Here is a 17615-nt window from a genome sequence, read left to right as displayed (position 1 = left end):
AGTGGGATTGTACCCATGGATGCCACTGTACTCCAGCCTGGGCAACTTAGTGAGACCCTGTCTCCTAAAAAAAAAAAAAAAAAAAAAACCACTCTGGGCCATAGCGCCATCTTGCTGGATGCCATCTTGCTGGATGCCTCCGTGTCCTGAGGGCCAGGTGGAGGACAGAGTGAGTGTGGAGGCCAGAGCACAGAAGATGAGCAGAGTCCTAGCAAATGGCTGTCTGTGCACACGTGAAGGCCCCAAGCGCAGAAACAGGGCATGCCAGAGGCTGAGGACACAGGCGCAGGCTGCTGGGCCGCGTGCTGCTGCCGGAAGCTGCCTCTGGGTGGATCTGGACCTGCATCGCCAAGACCGCTGCTGAGAGTCCCGTCCTGCTCGGGCCAGATCAGTGCCTACTGCCCTGGACCTGACGTTCTGGACTAGTTCTGTTCTCAGTGGTGGCCGAGAGTATGTATTGTATCATACAATATATCGTATCAATAAATAGATACGTATCTTCTGCTGTTTTAGCTGAAGAATCAAAAAACAAAAACAAAAAAAAAGAAAAAAACCAAACTATATATACACATATAAAGTAAAAAAACAACCAAAAAATCCCACATGCGTGGGCTATGTGGTATGGTATGACCCAACGCATGTTTGTTTTACAGATACTAAGTAGACATTTTTACAAGTCTGCAGGACTGTTGTCATGGTGGGATAGCTTAGGAGAAGGACTCAGTCCTGTGTTACCAGGAGGCGGCGGGGAGAGGTGAATGACGGGGCGCGAGTGTGCTCAGCGGTCGCGGTCTAGTGCGGAGGGAAGAGACGGCTCCGGCTGCAGGCAGTGGGTCTGGGTGCCCTGGCAGGGCCCACAGACACATTCTCCCGTTGTTCTGGAGTGTGTGGTGTTCTGAAAAAGATCCAGTGTATGCTATAGTCGTTGGCTTTGAATTCCCTTTCACTTATTTAAGGAAATGTCATAAGTGTGCTGCAGTAATGAGTTTGGAAAATGTTTAAACAGTCTGATTCCGGAGGTTTCAGAAAACAAAGGTAATGGGTCTGTTTGTTCCTTCAGACATAATGAAATCTAAAAGCAACCCTGACTTCTTAAAGAAAGACAGGTCCTGCGTCGCCCGGCAACTTAGAAACATCAGGTCCAAGGTGAGTCTGGGGTCCAGCCCTAGTGGGTGAAGCTGGGGAACGCCGGGGAGAGGAGCCCGAATCCAAGTCCAAGCGGGGCCGCAGCCAGGCCACCCCGCCCGCGGCAAAGCCCAGATGCGGCCTGCCTGCGGGCTCACCCCGTTGGGCAGGTTCTGGTGGCTTCGATCTTTATGTCTCTTTTATGGAGCCACCTCCTGGCAGGACGCTGAAGGGCCAGGGCCGTGAGAAGCAGGGCCTGGAGTGATTCGGCTCCTGCCTCCAAGGCCAGGTTCCACCCCAGCCCATCCTCAAGTCAGCGCTGTGTCTGTGTTGTTCCTTGCATGTCACAGTCATGATACTGGTGCCATCTGCCTTGAAGAGATGAGCCCCCTGCCCCCGCCAGGAAGCAGCAGATCCCCTCTGTGCTTCCCGAGTGGACGCGCATCTCGTGGGGAGGCTGGGCGGGGGTGGGTGTCGGGGCATCCAGCATGTCGCATCTGGGATTGATGGTGTGTGTGTCTCGTTTCTGCTCTCTCCCCTGACAGTCCGTAATTGAGCAGGTCTCATGGGATAACTGAAAGGCACCTGCTTCCGTCCCTGTCATGTAGGTAAACCGCCCCTCGCCCGCCCCCGCCCACCCGGGGTGGCCTCTGCATGCACCGCTCACGCCCCCGCAGCAAACGCCTGCGTCTCCTACTTCAGTTCATCCCGCCGCAGCAAGCGCGCACAATCCAGGGCGGTTTTGTGTACACGCTCTGGGGAGTCACCTGGCACTCTAACCTCTCACAGAGCGCACCCCCGGCAGCGGGGCGCTCCCCGGCTTGGCGGGCAGGCTGCATGTCGGGTTCTGTGCACGGAGGCCGAACTCACCACACCCTCTCTGGGGACACCCATCCTGCCCTCTGTCGTGAGGGGGAGTTGACAGACACCACTGCCTCTGGCAAGCGAAGTCTGCCGTCACTGGGGTCCTTGCCCACCTAGTGAACGGCCAGCGGGCCGAGGAGGCACAGGAGCCTCCCGCACGCTGGGCAGGTCCCCATGCCCGGGTTCTTCGCCACCTGCCATGGCCTCTCTTCCTCTGGGGCTCACGGCCGGGGATAGGTAAGTCAGGGCAGAGCTCAGGAGCTGGTTCAGAGGAGCGTGACAGCCACAATCGGGGCTGGATGGTTACCAGCACTTTTTTTTTTTTTTTTTTTTAAACAAAACAAGCTTCTCTCTGGATGCTATTGAAGGCACTGTCCCAGAGAGAGGAGGAGGGGCGTGGACCGCGGTGGGAGACCCAGCCCGTTTCAGCGTGTCCCTGCCCACCGGGCTCGTGTCTGCGCCCCAGGGCGGAGAAGGAGTGGTTGCCAGCCTAGCGGCTTGGTCTCATTCACTCGGTGATGAGAAGGTTAAGGACACAGAAGTGTCCACACTGGCTCCTTCTGCAGACCTGCTCTCCCGCCTCCTCGGGGGCCTGCAGCCCACGGCCCGCCAAGGGGCTTCAGCCTGAAGCTTGGGGGAAGGAGGTTTGCCTTAGGAAGAGTTCTGAAAAAATGCAAGTGTTTTAAACCTAGTCAATTGGTTTTATTTTTCTATAATCCCAAGTCACTTATGCCCAAATATACTTTAGGCTAGATTGAAAACTCTGGGCTTTTTTCTTTAAATATGAAAAATGTTTTGTTTAGCAGAAGGAAATTTGTTCTTTTTTGGTTCGTGGTTTTCTTCTCGGGGAATCTACTTCCTATTTGAGGCTAAACTGTAGCTGTTATCTTAGCTTTTCCTGGAGAGTTTGCAGTTCGCTGTAGTAGTTTGTGCCTTCGGACCATGCCCACAAATGACAGTGGTGGGAGGGGACAGAGAGCTTCTACCGGGCCCTTCCAGGGACGCTGTGCTGCTGCCCCCACTGTGTCAGCCCCGGGGACATGTCCCGGCATGGTGAGCCTCCCTGGGGGACCTGGAGCCAGACCCACAGCTCCTAGCAGTAAGGCCTGTGCAGCGAGTTGGGCTGTGGGCACAGGTAGGAGGGAGAAGACCGCTGGGCACAGCCAAGAAAGACTGTCTGGGCCCCATGGCAGACTCAGACGCCCAGAGAGGGAGGACCCAGGAGAGGGAGGAGAGAAGCCCAGCCAGGGGTCTTTTTGAGTTGATGCTTGCTTGGCTGGGTTTCCATGATAAAGCCTGTGGTGTGCAGGCCAGTCCTGCTGGCCACAGCAGGAAGACGGGGACTTCACAGCCACCCTCAGGGACACCGCAGCGTAAAAGGGCAGGGCTGGGCCAGAGTGGCCCCCTCACAGGAGACATCAGCAGGCACACAGGGTGGCGTCACCCTTGCCTTCATTGTATTTGGAGACCCCCTGAGTGCCATGAGAAGACACTGAAGTTGCCTGGAAACCACACTTCTCGTTGGTACTTTTTAACGTGGCATCTGATCTGAGCCGTGTCTGTTTTGTCCCCTTGTGTATCCTGCCAAAAAGGGTGGAAGGTCTCAGTGCCCACAAAGTTAGTCAGCTCCCCACGTAAGGGCGGCACGGCCTTCGCGGGACTGAGAGCGGAGAATGCTTCCCTTGGGGCTCGTAGGGGGCCATGTCTGTGGCCAGCTCATTGTGGGGTTGCAGGAGGCACTTGGTGGGGAGGCCGGCCTGGGGGTGAGCCCCAAAGCTGGCTGCACCCCGAGGGCCCAGCACAGCCGCAGTCCCTGTACTGCCCTGTCCTCGGGCTGAGCGGCAGCCCGGGAGAAAAGCCAGAGAGCCTTGGCGAGAGATGGCCCTCCTCTGGGTGCAGGGTAGCACGGGGGCTTGTCCGCTTCCCGACCTTAGGACCACGGCGACCCCAGCCTCACGGAGCCTCCGCTCTGCCCTTGTCACTGGGGCAGAAAGCGGGAGCCACCATGCTGGGCGCCGTGGTTGTCCAGACGCCCCAAGCCTTTCACAGCGTGATTCCGCCACTTGGGGGCTTCTGACGTGGTGCCCCGAGGGAGCAGACCCAGAGGCCAGGCACTCGCCGTCCGCAGGGGTCTCCTGCAGTCCTGCGGGAAAGTCCCCAGCTGGATGGGAGCAGGCCATGGCCGTGACTGCCCTGCTGTCCTCTGGGGGCCGCCCCTGTGGACCCGGCGCCTTTCGGGGTGACCGGAAGTCGGCTCAGCTCCTCTGCAGGACTGGCTGCTGCAAGACCCTTGTGCTTGGGGCAGGGAACTCAAGGACGCTGGAGGCGGCTGTGGGTGTTGAGACACAGAATGGGAGGTGGATCTGCTCTCTGTGCCCCCACCCACTCGGGCAAGCTTCAAAAGTAACCTTCACTAGGGGAAAAGAAAAGCCCTAACCAAGTTAACCACCCTGCTCAAGTTGGTTCATCTGGACCAGTGAGTTTCAAAACGTTTAGCAATAGAATCCTTCATTTAAAAATCAAATAATTACTTATTACATACACGCAGACCTGCTCTGGGTGAAGCCGAGTGGGGTGGGGACACCAGAACCCACCCTCTTCCCACCAGCCTTGGGGGTGCTGGGCCCTCAGACCTCGACATGCGTCGGGCTGGCCAGCGAGCACTCCAGTCCCCAGTTCTCCTGCGCCAGACAGTGCTGGGGCCAAAGCTGGAGGCCTCCAGTAGGTGTGGGGTTGCAGCATTTAGTTTCAAATTATACAGGTTTTTGGCTAAAAATGGTATAATCCTGTGGACCCTGAGCCAGAGGCCATGCCTTTTGTTTCATATTTCTCAGTCAAGGCCATACCTTTGCCCGCTCTGGCTGAGTCTCTTGGTGACGCTGGCCATGGGCCTCAGCTGGTATTGGAACTCCATTTATTTCTAGTCATCTTCTGAAAAGTGCTGTTTCTTTTCTTATTCAGAAATTAAATCTTGGCTGGGTGTGGTGGCTCAAGCCCGTAATCCAAGGACTTTGGGAGGCCAAGGCAAGAGAATCACTTGAGGCCAGGAGTTCAAGAACAGCCTGGGCAACACAGTGAGACCCCATCTCTACAAAAAATAGAAAAAATTAGCTGGGCGTGAGCCTGTAGTCTCAGCTACTCAGAAGGTCGAGGCGGGAGGGTAGCTTGAGCCCAGGAGTTCGAGGCTGTGGTGAGCTGTGATTGTTCCACTGCACTCCAGCCTGGATGAGAGAGGAAGACCCTGTCTTTAAAAAAAAAAAAAAAGAGAGAAGAGAAAGGAAATCTTTGGGAAAAGTCTCTAAGAGTGAAATGGCAAATATCTCCCCCCCAGTTAGTAAAATGTCACTCATTTCTAGACATTCACATTTAAATTTTTCCAAGATCTCACGTGAGCAGAGTATTGGCTTTACGTTCTGAAAATCTGAGTAGACGTGTTGGCATGTTCCTAAGCCCCTGTGGCATGTCGTGAGCCCAGCAGGTTGCTGGGCAGGGAAGGGGCTTCGGGCAGGCCCTGGGAGCGGGCCCGGGGCCGGGCTGCCCTGGCCCTCATCTGAGGCCGTCAGGTTACCAGTCACAGAGGAGCCAGATGTGGACAAATCCACACACGGGAGAAGACACGTAGATGGCAGTTTCCTAGCTCGTAGCACAGTTTGTTTTTTCCTGGTTGCATCCGTCAGATCACTGCTTGTCTAAGCTCAGATTTCAGCTACTTAAACACATGGTCTCATTTCTCTGATATTCTTCCTTTTTCATCCACGTAATTTTCTGAAGGGGAGAATGTACCCCACCAGTGTATTCCCCCGCTTTCCCGGGACGCCTCTCCTCCTGGCACGCCCCACTAATCCCGGGACACGCCCCCGCCCCGCGTCTGCACCCCCCTCTCTGACTAAGCCACTGCCGTGGGTCCGGCCTGGTCCGGCCCAGTCTGGTCCGCAGGGTCTAACGTGAGCGCGTTTCTCCCCTGCCCTGTCTCCACCAGAGTCTGAAGGAAGGTCTGACGGTGCAGGAGCGGCTGAAGCTTTTCGAACCCAGGGACCTGAAGAAAGACTAGCTGTGGCCCGTTCAGCTCGAACACGCACCTTTCCCGGCTTGTGGCGGCACAACCCGAGCGCTGCTTTTTGTCTGTACCGTTGTTTCTGAGCATCACGACTGTTACTGTCGTCATTCACTGTGGGTGTGGATGCACGAGAGACTGGCTTGTGGGTTGTTCACGCCCTTCCCTGCTGTGTTGATTTAGGCTTCCTCTGGTCTTAGCCAAGCATTGTTTCCGTGGTATTCTGAAGCCAGTCCCGCGGTGGGGCTGCCGGCGTCTGTGGGAGCCCTCCTTGCTGGACGCCGCCGCGCTCACTGTCAGTATTAAGGCTCAGCAGCCTGTTGATAAGCTAGCCCTGTCCCGCCAAGCGCTGGGGTGCAAGCAGGGCCCGGCGGCCAGCACGCCCCGGGTAGACTAGTCCCGTCGGGCAGAGAAGAGGCCATGTGGACGTCTGGCCCGGCCTGGACCACAGCACGGCTGCCTGACTCGGGAGCCCGGCTGTCAGAGGAGGAGGGGCACTGCCTTGTGGCCTGAGCGGAGGCAGCATTTGTATCGGTTCCACTGATGCAGCTTAGGAGCACACCCCAGATAATCGTGGCAAACCTTTCACAACCTGGAAAATGTTGAAAGCAACCATTCCTATTTTTGTTTGTTTTTTATTAAATCTTGCACAAAACCCCTGGCCCCTCTGCCTCCTTCCTCCGCTCACTCCTTTCTTGGTCTCCAGTAATCCAGTAACTTTGGTCTTCCCGTAACTACTGAATCGCTGATCTGCGGCCCGGGGTCTCAGACTGAAGGAAGTTATGAATTCCCCTGGGGAATCATTCAAAGGGAGAGAAGTTGGTTGGTTTTTTGTTTTTTGTTTTTTGGTTTTTTTTTTTTACCTTTTTGAAAAGAAACTGTCACGTTGCTCTGGAAGAGGGGGAGAGGAGACCCCCACGTTAAGTCAAGAAGAAAGTACAGAGGACGTCAGACACTGATGGGAACGCTCGTTAGTATGTGTTCAAGACTCTTAACTCCATTAGTCTGAGCGCTGAAAAGTTCTTCTGTAGCGTTTGCCTTCAAAAGAGTCCATTTAAAGTAAATGTATACTAACAGTTTTGCTTTTCTAACAGTTTGCGCAAAGACCTTTTTAACTCCACAAAAAATTCTATAGCACTTCTTGGAAGATCTCTTAGATCAGAGTTCCTGTTATGCCCCCACAGAAGCCATCGATCTCATTAAGATAAGGAGCGTAAACAGACCCGTCACCTACTGGGAACCCATTCTGCTGCTCGCAGGAATCAGTGGGGTGTTGGCCTGTGAATGCTTGGCGGACACGTGGGCTCTCCTGGGTCCCTCGGTTCCGTTGCCAAGGGCGTGCGGGTCCGTGGGTTCCGTTGCCAAGGGCGTGCTTTCACTTGGTATTGATGCTTGCGTGAGTTTGGTGGTTCCTGTGGGTACATTGCTTTGGGGGTAAAAATCTATAGATCATCTTGCTCAGTGTCTAGGTTAAGTTAATGAACAAGGTCATCTGGGAAAAGTCTGGCCCAAGCCCCAGTGGGCAGAAGGGTAGGGCGGAAGGCCCCAGGTTCTGTGTGTTTAAGACTCACACCCAGGTGTCACCTGTGGCTGGAATAAACTCAGAGCTCTCCACTGGCATCAAGCCTTTCCCTTTCCAAGAGCTTTAAGGGGCCTTAACCCACACGTTCACTCCTTTGCTACCATTCTTCCATGTTTTTAACAGCAAGAGAAAATTAGGTCTGTTTAAAAATCTGTAATACTTGTCTGAGCCAGGCATGGTGGCACGTGCCTGTGATCCCAGCTACTCAGGAGGCTGAGCCGGGAGCTGCGACTGCAGTGAGCTATGATTGTTGCTGTGAATAGCTGCTGCATTACAGCCTGGACAACGTAGTGAGACCCCACTTCTTAACCTGCCCCCCCCCCCACCCCGTTTAGATTGGCAGCACTTTGAGAAATGGACCTCTCAGTGTCATGCTCAGAATGGGACTGTACAAAAGGAACGCTGGGGACCCTCCTGTCCCTACCAGCCTCACTGGTCTCTCTAGGCCCCTGCCAGGACATACGTCTCCTCCAGGGCAGGCAGGGACTTGATATGAGGCAGGATCCAATGGGAAGGAGGTGTGGTTGCCTCTCTCTGGGTGTTTGATTTCATGTGGTTCTCTGAGGACCACCACCTTGCTGGCTGCCCTGCCCTGCCCTGGCGTGGTTTCCTCTGTGACCATCCCTGCCGCCCCTGGGGACCCCTGGCCCTTCTGCAGGCAGCTTCCTGCCTTCTGCCTCTGGGGCTTCTTGGCAGGGTCTGCTCCCTGACGGACTTGATCTGCCTCCAGCCCTCAAAGTGCTTAGAATAAAAGCAAGTTTGCCCATAGGTCAAAAGAGCATTTTATTCATTTTTCTTCATCACTTGCCCCTCGAGCCTGGCCCTCAAGAATGCTAGGGAACGAATACGTTGCGTTGCCGTGTTTGGGGTCAGGCAGAGCCCTAAAGGAGACGGGTGAGCTGGGCGTCTGTGCTTCTCCCAGCACCGCAGCCTCTGGCAAAGGCCCAGGGTCGCTGGAGGCGGGACTTACTCCCCCAGGGCGGCTGTGGGGCGTTGCCAGGACAGGGCTGTGGGTGCTGAGGCAGCAGAGAAAAGGGGACACTCTGGCTCCTCTTAACAAAAGGCTGCCTCAGCTGCAGCGTCCCGAAGTGCCCTGCACTGGTCCTGGCCTTGTGGCAGAGTGTCGCCACGCGGGGACAGCTGCCGGCTAGGTGGGAGTGATCTAGTTTCCTGCTGGTGGGTTGTGTCCTCCAGCCGGAGGGAACCAGGCAAGAAGGAAAATTAGTCCTCCTGTCTCGGGACATAGGATGTTGCCCCGGGTAGCCACACTGGCACAGGGGTTGGCAGCCGCCCCCGGCAGTTTCCGCCACCGCTGGCCCCGCACGCGCAGGTCCTCGGTTCCTCCCGTTTAATCCCTGCAGGCGTCCAGATCCCTGGGAAAGGAGTTTAGCCCTGGAATTCCAGAGAGAAGAAAGAATGAAAATGCAGAAGTGGACCTGGTTTCCGTATTGGTAGAGGACGGTTCTCGGGGCGGCTGCAGGCGGCACGGGGCTGTCGGGACGGGCTCCGACAGGTCGCAGGCCCACGTCATGGGTGAGGAAAAGGCTAAGTGGATAGACTTCACTATTTTAAATATTTTCATATAAACTATATTGACTCATAACCTGCCAGTGAGCTGTGCCAAACTAGGAAAACTAAATAGTTTGACTTCTTTTGACACCGAGTGGTCATTTCTGCTGGTGCAGTTCCCTTATCAGCACGTGTGGTGCCTCAGCTCCCGGGCGCTCCACGGGGGCCTGGCCACAGCCTCCCTGGCACCGGCCTCCCTGGCTCCGGCCTCCCTGGCCACAGCCTCCCTGGCACCGGCCTCCCTGGCACCGGCCTCCCTGGCTCCGGCCTCCCTGGCACCGGCCTCCCTGGCCACAGCCTCCCTGGCCACAGCCTCCCTGGCACCGGCCTCCCTGGCTCCGGCCTCCCTGGCACCGGCCTCCCTGGCACCGGCCTCCCTGGCACCGGCCTCCCTGGCCACAGCCTCCCTGGCACCGGCCTCCCTGGCACCGGCCTCCCTGGCACCAGCCTCCCTGGCCACAGCCTCCCTGGCACCGGCCTCCCTGGCACCGGCCTCCCTGGCACCGGCCTCCCTGGCCACAGCCTCCCTGGCACCGGCCTCCCTGGCACCGGCCTCCCTGGCTCCGGCCTCCCTGGCACCGGCCTCCCTGGCTCCGGCGTGCAGGGTGGGGGGGGGCGGCTTGTCACCATGGGAACCGGGGCCCGTGCTAAGGGGGTGAGAATGGGGCCTGCACTCTGCGTGAAGCGTTGACCGTCTGGGGGAGACAGTGGGAGACCATGCCCCGAGCAGGTGGGTTTATGGAACAAGAGCGTAAAGAGAGGTTCCTCCCTTCGGATCCAGCAAGTACGAAGGCAGAAGGGAACCAGCATGGTCGGGTACGTGCGAGACTCAGCAAGAGTCTGCCTGAGCAGAGCCAGGCGGTCCGGTCATTGTCCCACCCCTGCAGGCCACGCTCGGGAAGAGAGGAGGGAATCACACCGCTGTGGACCTCAGAACACCTGAAGGGAGCCCCGACGGGGCCAGGAACAAAACGGATGGCTTGAGAAGCACTGTGATGGGGTGTATTTGAACTTCTGGCCACATGGAAACATGCTGAGAATCGAACACACCCCTTTTTGTCCCTGAGGCCTGGCGGTCTCCACGGGAGGCAGCCGGCGCTGGAGGCGGCACGGACAGCGGGGCACGCTGGTGTCGCACGGGCCGCCCTGTTTGCGGGGTCCCGCTGGCTGGCCACGACGCGGCTCCTGCGCACACAAGCAGCCCCTTTTGCCCCCTGACTGGGATGAGCAGTGCCAGGTCCTGTTTGGCCCCTCGACTTGGGGCCTAATTCCGGGGGTTGGGAGGGCGGGGGGCCGGGCGGCTCCGCTGTGCCCTGCTCCTTCGTGCGGTCTGTGACTGTTACGGTGGCTTTTCTCCCCACCACGTCACTCGCTGATTTGTCTAAGTTTTACAACAGTTACTTTTTAAAATGAAAAGAATGCAACCCGTCAACATCTATTTTTCCTGAAAATAAGAGTTTACTTATTATCCTAAAGAAGCTTGGAGTTTAAGACTTTGTAAGACATAATTAAAAAAAAACCTACAAAACCTGTGACAAACCTCTTTGTCACCAACAAAGGGGGAAAGAAAGTATTTTCAAAATTTTATAAAGAATGGACATGTATATTATACTTCAAAGAAATTCAATGTTAAGATTTTAAAGAAATGTTTGGCAATTTAATGAGAAGCTGGACTTCCCTGGAAACTTCGTTCATTCAGAATATTTCACACCCTAGAAGTCATTACAGTCTCACGTACAAGGAATTTGCTGGATGAACAGATTTTTAACTGTTGCCCCAATGTCCTGTTGGAGCGCTAAGGGATGAGACACACCAGGAGGACACCGTGTCCCCTGCCTGCAAATGGCATGGCCCTGCATGTGCTCCCTGCGCCGAGACGAGTGAACGTGCCCGGCAGAATCACCTCACCTCTTCTTGAAACGAGTTGGGAAGAAGGCTGCTGGGAAATTACTTACTGAAAAGGTTCCTAAAATTAAGGTATTTGTACACTGTTTTTCCCACCTTTCATCTTACCAGACTCTCCTACCTTCTGGCGCTCTTACGAGAATTCCCGGCTGCTAAACACCGTCCCTCCCAGCCGCTGCGCGCTGAGCCCCTGCCAGCGGCTGCTCCGCGCACTCGGGGTGGACAGGCACGCTCCTCCTCTCCGCTGGCGTTTCCGTGTCACCAAACCCTTGAAAGGTGTGAGCTCAGATACTAGATTTTTGAACCTGCGAACGGGGTGTTCTTCAGGGCAAAAGGTGAAGCCCACCTCCGTTCTTAGTACCAAGTAGCAGAACATCTGAGATCCGTGTTCCTCCTCTCAGCAGCTGTGGTGAGTCACTCTGCAAACTGCCCGTAAGGGCTGGGCGTGTGTGGTGCTTGTGCACAGTCTCGGGTGTGTGTACACGTGTGCGTACACGTGTGCAAACAGCTTCAGAAGGTCACGCTTTCCACAGACGAAAACAGAATCAGCACGAGGTGAGGTGTAGTTAAACTGCTCATTTTAGCCTAATAGGAAGATGTTACATAAATGCTGTGTGGAAAGTAACACTATCAATTCTCTGAAATTTTGTCTGCCATGGAAAAGGCCCTACTCCTTTTGTCTTTTTGAGAACTACGAGTTTCAAGTATTCTCGTGTCTCTGTAGGGAGAAGATGTTTCCCTCTCTGAAATCCTTCAGCTCCGAGTAGGGGAGTTAATAGCTCAAAACGAGACCGTCCCTGTAGGTGGGACGAGGCCTCACCTGTCCCAGTGCATCTTGGGTCACAGTCCTCCAGGTGCTCCCAGCGCTTTGTGAATACTTTAGCTACTGCATGCTCAGCGTAGCTTGCCATTTTTCTGTATTTAAAAGCAGCTGTGTTTATTTTCCTTAAAGTAACCTGTATATTATTCAGAGCAAGCAGTGTAAATATTACTGAGCAGTTACTGCGCAGATTTTTGTGACAAAGTTTGTATGGGTTTTTAAGAAAATCTGCAGACATCCCTTCCTAAGATGGGGGGCTGCACTGTGGAGCCCCCCTGCACTATAAGGAAATGTTTTTAGCAACTGTTGTATCTTTTTAAAGGCTTTGGTCATTTAACAGATGGTTTTAAAGAATGTGTACAACATCTAAAATAACGATAACCCTGCGTCCATAAATGGGCAGAGCAATCGGGACAGTGAAGAAGAATAGTAGCTACGTCTCAACCAGACTGTTTCCCACACAGTCGAAGACGAGTAAGGAGACTGGTCTAAGGCACGGTTCTGCATCGAGGGTCTGAATGCGCGGTTTCCGGCACTTCCCGGACTGCTTACTGGGCAGGGTCGCGTGCAAAGCAGCTGAGCCATCTGGATTCCTAGCTGTTTGGTTACATTGTGTAATTCCACTGTGGCCACGAAACTTGTAGTGCATCTTATTTTACAATATGTATTCTTGTCAAATTGGTAAGGAGTCACGGAGTAGTTAAGAACTGGAGGATCCAGGACTGTTCTGTGTGTGCGGAGGTGGGTGAGCCCAGCCTCGGTGACAGGGCTTCCCCCAGGACGCAGCCCAGATCACCTGAGAAAAGGAAGTTCCAGAAAAGCCGTCTTCAGACACAGGCCGCCTGCCGCCGGCTGCACCAGCGTGCCCTTCACCTTCTCCAGTGAGAACTCGGTCACGTCACGTACTTGGCTTTGCTTTACGGAAAGTTAGGACTAGGTTGTGCGGACACTTCATTCACGACGGTCACGTTTATCTCACAAAACTTCGATAAAATGCATTTTAAAGGATTTAGGATTTACCTTTAGTATTAACAACTTACCTACTGACTTATGTTAGGAGTCAAAACCAGTTAAATTGTAAGAATTAGTTCATGTGGTTTTCCTAAGGTCATATTTATAAAATGTAAAACATCCACATGGCTCAACAGTTACAACTCTTAATGATTTTTCTCACAAATACACTCTTCATCTGGGCGAATGTCTGAGTTCAGCTATCAAAGACAAAATATACCATGCCAAACTGCTGGGGGAGCAATATAAGAACAAAGTAGAAATGTAGGTACTTTTCGTCAGTTGTGACAAGTTTGGAAATGATTCACAGATTCCCTTCTGCCACAGCTAAGTATTTCAGCAGTCACATGCTAAATGTCGAGAGAACAAGCTTGTATGATTTTAACTGGTGTTTCATTTCTGTTCTAATACTAACTGATCATGCTCGCCAGAGTCAACGTTACATGCAGAAGAAAACAGGTCTCGGTGAACAAGGCAAGTCATGAGCGCAGCCTGCCCGGGTGTGGTCCTCTGTCAGACCGGGGTCCCGAAGAGGAGGCCAGCCTAGCTGAGCTGCTCACACTTTTTTCTTTTTTAAAGAAAGGAAACAATTCAAGACTTTATGGCTTAGTTTGAGGCTTTTTCTTTTTCAAAGTTTGTGATCAACTGTTCACTACAATCGAAGCGCTATTTTGTCAAAATATTAATTTCCTTCGTGTGACATGCTAGATTGCCATGGATGTAGCTGATCATTTTTATTTTGTAAATACTATCTAACTTTACATAAACTATATCATAATAAACTATTTTTGCATCACCCTTTGCATGCTGTGTAATGAGATTTTGTTTAATGGAGAGGCATGTGCAAAATACGCATTTAGCTCAAAATTGAAACTCTAGTAGCCTAGAGATCTATAGTGGATTTTTTAAAAAGTTTTATTTATAACCTACTTTTTAAAAAGTGTTTTTAAAAGCTTTGGATTAGCGTTTAGCATGTCAAAATTAGGATAGTTTAGCAGGGCTTGGTGGCGCACGCCCGTAGTCCAGGCTATTTGGAAGGCCAAGGCAGGAGGATCACTTGAGCCTGGGAGTTCAAGACCAGCCTGGACAGCAGAGTGAGACCTTGTCTCAAAAATAAAAAATTAGGACAGTTCACATAAAACTTAAGATTTTACATGTTCACACACAAACCATAGTACGAAATATTTTATATCCAGACTCTAATTAACGGACACTGCCCCAGTTCTGGAAGTGTTCAGGGAGCTAACTGGTCAGTAGGAAATACAGATGCTGGGGATGCCTGCACCAGTCTAGGTGCTGTAACTCACCACACCTGTCCTTCTTATGAATAGGTTTATTTACAAAAATATTTTACCTTTTGTTTAGAAGAGAAAATGCATTTTACATTATGACCCAATACACACGCTCCTCAAAAACCCAAAATTTAACAAAACAATGCACCCTTAACTATGATATACTCTGATGTTTCTGCTCTGCTTCATTTTTTAATATTCTAGTTGTGACCTACTAAATTTATAATAAAGCAGATTTTTAAAAAATCAATATTGTGACACCCTTTGGAATGAAATGTGTCAAAATGTGGGAATCCAAACTTTTATTGGGCTAAACAGAAAAAAACTAAAGTCTAACTCTACCACCTAGAGGAATTTATAAACTTAGCAAAAAACCCCAAAAGCACGGACATATAAAGGTACATATTTTCAGTGTCATATTCCAGTTGTTTAAGGATTTTTTGATAATTCTTTGCCCATTTAAAATAAATTAGTATAGCTAAATATATACAACAAAGTTTTTGGACACTGGCCTAATATGGTGGGGGGTTTTTTGTTTGTTTTTTTTAAGAGATGGGGGTCTCACTATGTTGCCCAGGCTGGATTCAAACTCCTGGTCTCAAATGATCCTCCCTTCTCAGCCTCCCAAGTAGCTGGGGCTACAGGCACACACCACCATGCTTGGCTTATTTTGTTTTTTAATTATGTAAGTGCAATTTAAAAAATCAATTGGCATTTGAAAATCCAAAGCCCTTTCATGATAAAAATCACTAAACTAGGAATAGAAGAGAACTTCCTCAATATGATAAAGACCATATATGAAAAACCTATGGCATCATAATGTTAAAAGACCAAAAGTTTTCCTCCTCAGATCAGTAACAAGACAAGGATATCTGCTCTCACCGCTTCTATTCAACAGTGTGCTGAGTCTAGCTGGAGCAATTAGGCAAAGAAGAAAAAGGCATCCAGATTGAAAAGGAAGAAGTACAACTACCTCTGTTTACAAATGAAATGATCTTATATATAGGAAATCCTAAGGATTCCACAAAAAAAAAAAAAAATTGTTAGAACTAAGGAGTTCAGCAAGTTTGCAGTATACAAGATCAGTATATAAAAATCAGTTGTATTTCTATAGAACAGTTATGAGCAATCTGAAACTGAAATTAAGGAAGCAATTCTATTTGCAATAACATCAAAAAATAAGCAAGTGGCTTGAGGCCAAGACCAGTCTGAGCAACATAGCAAGACCCCATCTCTACAAAAGATTTAAAACATTAATAGCCAGGTGTGGTGGTGCATGCCTGTACTTCCAGCTGCTCAGGAGGCTGAGGCAGGAGGATCACTTGAGCCCAAGAGTTTGAGGTTGTAGTGAGCTATGATAACACCATTGCACACTGCACTCCAGCCCAAACAACAGACTGAGACCCTGTTTCAAAAAACAAAACAAAAGGACTCATTCACTGAAAGCTACAAATCATGTTGAAAGAAATTAAACAAATGCAAAATGGAAAGGCATCCCATGTTCATGGATTAGAAGACAATATTGTTAAGATGGCAATGTCCCCAATTTGATCTACAGATTCAACAGAATCCCTATCAAATTCCTTGCTGGTTTTTTTTTTTTTTTTTGAAGAAATTGATCTGCTTGTCCTAAAATTCAGTGGAATTGTAAGGGACCCATAACATCTAAAACAATGTTGGAAAAGAAGAACAAATAGGGCTCATGCTAACAGTATTCAAAATTTACTACGAAGCTTCCATAATCAAGACAGTGCGGTACTGACATAAGGATAGACATACAGCTCAGTGGAACAGAATGGAAATCCAGAAAAGGGTCCTTACATTTATGGTCAATGGATTTTCAGCAAGGGTGCCAACACCCTTCAGTGGGGAAAGAGTAATCTTTTCAACAAACGGTGCTGAGACAACTAGATACACAGATGCAAAAGAATGAAGTTGGACCCCCAACGTTACCACCATACACAAAAGCTCACTCAAATGGGTCACAGACCTAAGTAAGTGATAAGGGTATCATTGTGTCTTAGCTATGACACCAAACACAGGCAACAATAAAAACAGATGAAGTGAACTATATAAAAATGTAAAACTTACATGTTACAAACAATATCAAGAAAAATTAAAGAAAAGGGAGAAACATTTGCAAATCATATTTCTGTTAAGGGACTTGTATCCAGAATATACAAATAACTATTAAAACTTAACAATAGAATGGCAACCCCAAAAATGGGCAAAGGATTTGAATAGACATGTCTCCAAAGAAGATGCACAAATGGCAATAAGCACATGAGAAGATATTCAGCATCTGTAGTGAGCAGGAAAATGTAAGTGAGGACTACAGTGAGACGCCATACGCACTAGGATGGCTGTAACCAGAAAGTCAAATAGATGCTGATGAGGATGTGGAGAAGAAGAAACTCTCCTACACTGTGGTGGGAATGTAACGTGACACGGCCGCTTTGGAAACCAGTCTGGCAGTTTCTCAGATGAGTAAATAGTGAGTCAGATGACCCAGCAATTTCACTCCTCCGTGTACACTCAAGAAATGGAAACACGTCTGTGCAAACACTTGTACACACGTCTATAGAAGCGTTATTTGTAATAGCCGAAAGGAGGAAACAACCCAATTATCTCTCAACCAATAACTGAATAACGAAATGTGGTATTGTCCATCTAGAGGAACATTATTCAGCCATACAAATAAGGTGCTATACAAGCTACAACAGGGACTACCCGCAAAAACATTGCACTGAGGGAAAGAGGCAGATGCAAAAGGCCACATGTTATGTGATTCCACTTACGTGAAATATCCAGAACAGGCGCATCCATGAGACAGTGGACAGGTTGCCAGGGGCTGGTGGGTGGAAAGGACTAGGGAGTGACTGCTGTTGGGACAGGGCTTCCTTTGGGGGTGATGGTTACACAACTCTGTGATACTAAAATCTACTGAATTGTATACTTTTAAAGTGTGAATTTTATTATGTGAATCTTGATAAAGTGTTATTTTAAAAAATAAAGAGTTGCTTTAAAAACCAATAGACCCAACATGGTGCTTTGAAGTGTAGTTGCATTGTTTCATGCAAACATTCTGAGAGGAGTCAGCAGTGTGGGCAGACTGTTAAGGCTGTCTGCTGCTAGTACAGCTTTTAAAAGAGTTTAAAGACTTTTTGGAAGAGTTTAAAATACTTTAAACTCAATTTTGCTAATGTCCAACGTGTGCCTCAGGCTTGTCCTTAGACTGTATCACTGTCCGCCATCATTAAAACGACAGCGCTGAACCCAAACCACTGAGCTGGTAATGGCGTTACAGAAAGCCGGGCCCTTGTCTCTGAGGCTGCATCGGAAGAATGGGGACAAGTGGCTGAGGAAAAGGAAAGAGAAGTTTATTAATCTGCA

General features: G+C 50.6%; 1 protein-coding gene across 3 annotated transcripts in view; it reads left to right on the top strand.

The window, feature by feature from the left end:
- Nucleotides 1–9396, top strand: part of MPRIP (myosin phosphatase Rho interacting protein) — a 140789-nt gene extending 131393 nt beyond the window's left edge. For 2 of the 3 annotated variants that reach the window (XM_069481837.1, XM_069481838.1), the window contains 2 exons: nt 1061–1146; nt 5969–9396. In XM_069481837.1, the coding sequence (XP_069337938.1) occupies nt 1061–1146; nt 5969–6040 (158 nt within the window). In that variant the 3' untranslated portion in view covers nt 6041–9396. Of the gene's footprint in view, nt 1–1060; nt 1147–1670; nt 1730–5968 lie in introns of all 3 variants that reach the window. The other variant, XM_069481839.1, reaches the window with a different exon arrangement.
- Nucleotides 9397–17615: the final 8219 nt, after the last annotated feature.

The sequence above is a fragment of the Eulemur rufifrons genome, chromosome 9 (assembly GCF_041146395.1).
Source record: "Eulemur rufifrons isolate Redbay chromosome 9, OSU_ERuf_1, whole genome shotgun sequence".
NCBI classification, from domain to species: domain Eukaryota; kingdom Metazoa; phylum Chordata; class Mammalia; order Primates; family Lemuridae; genus Eulemur; species Eulemur rufifrons.
This window is presented reverse-complemented; position numbering and strand designations above follow the sequence as displayed.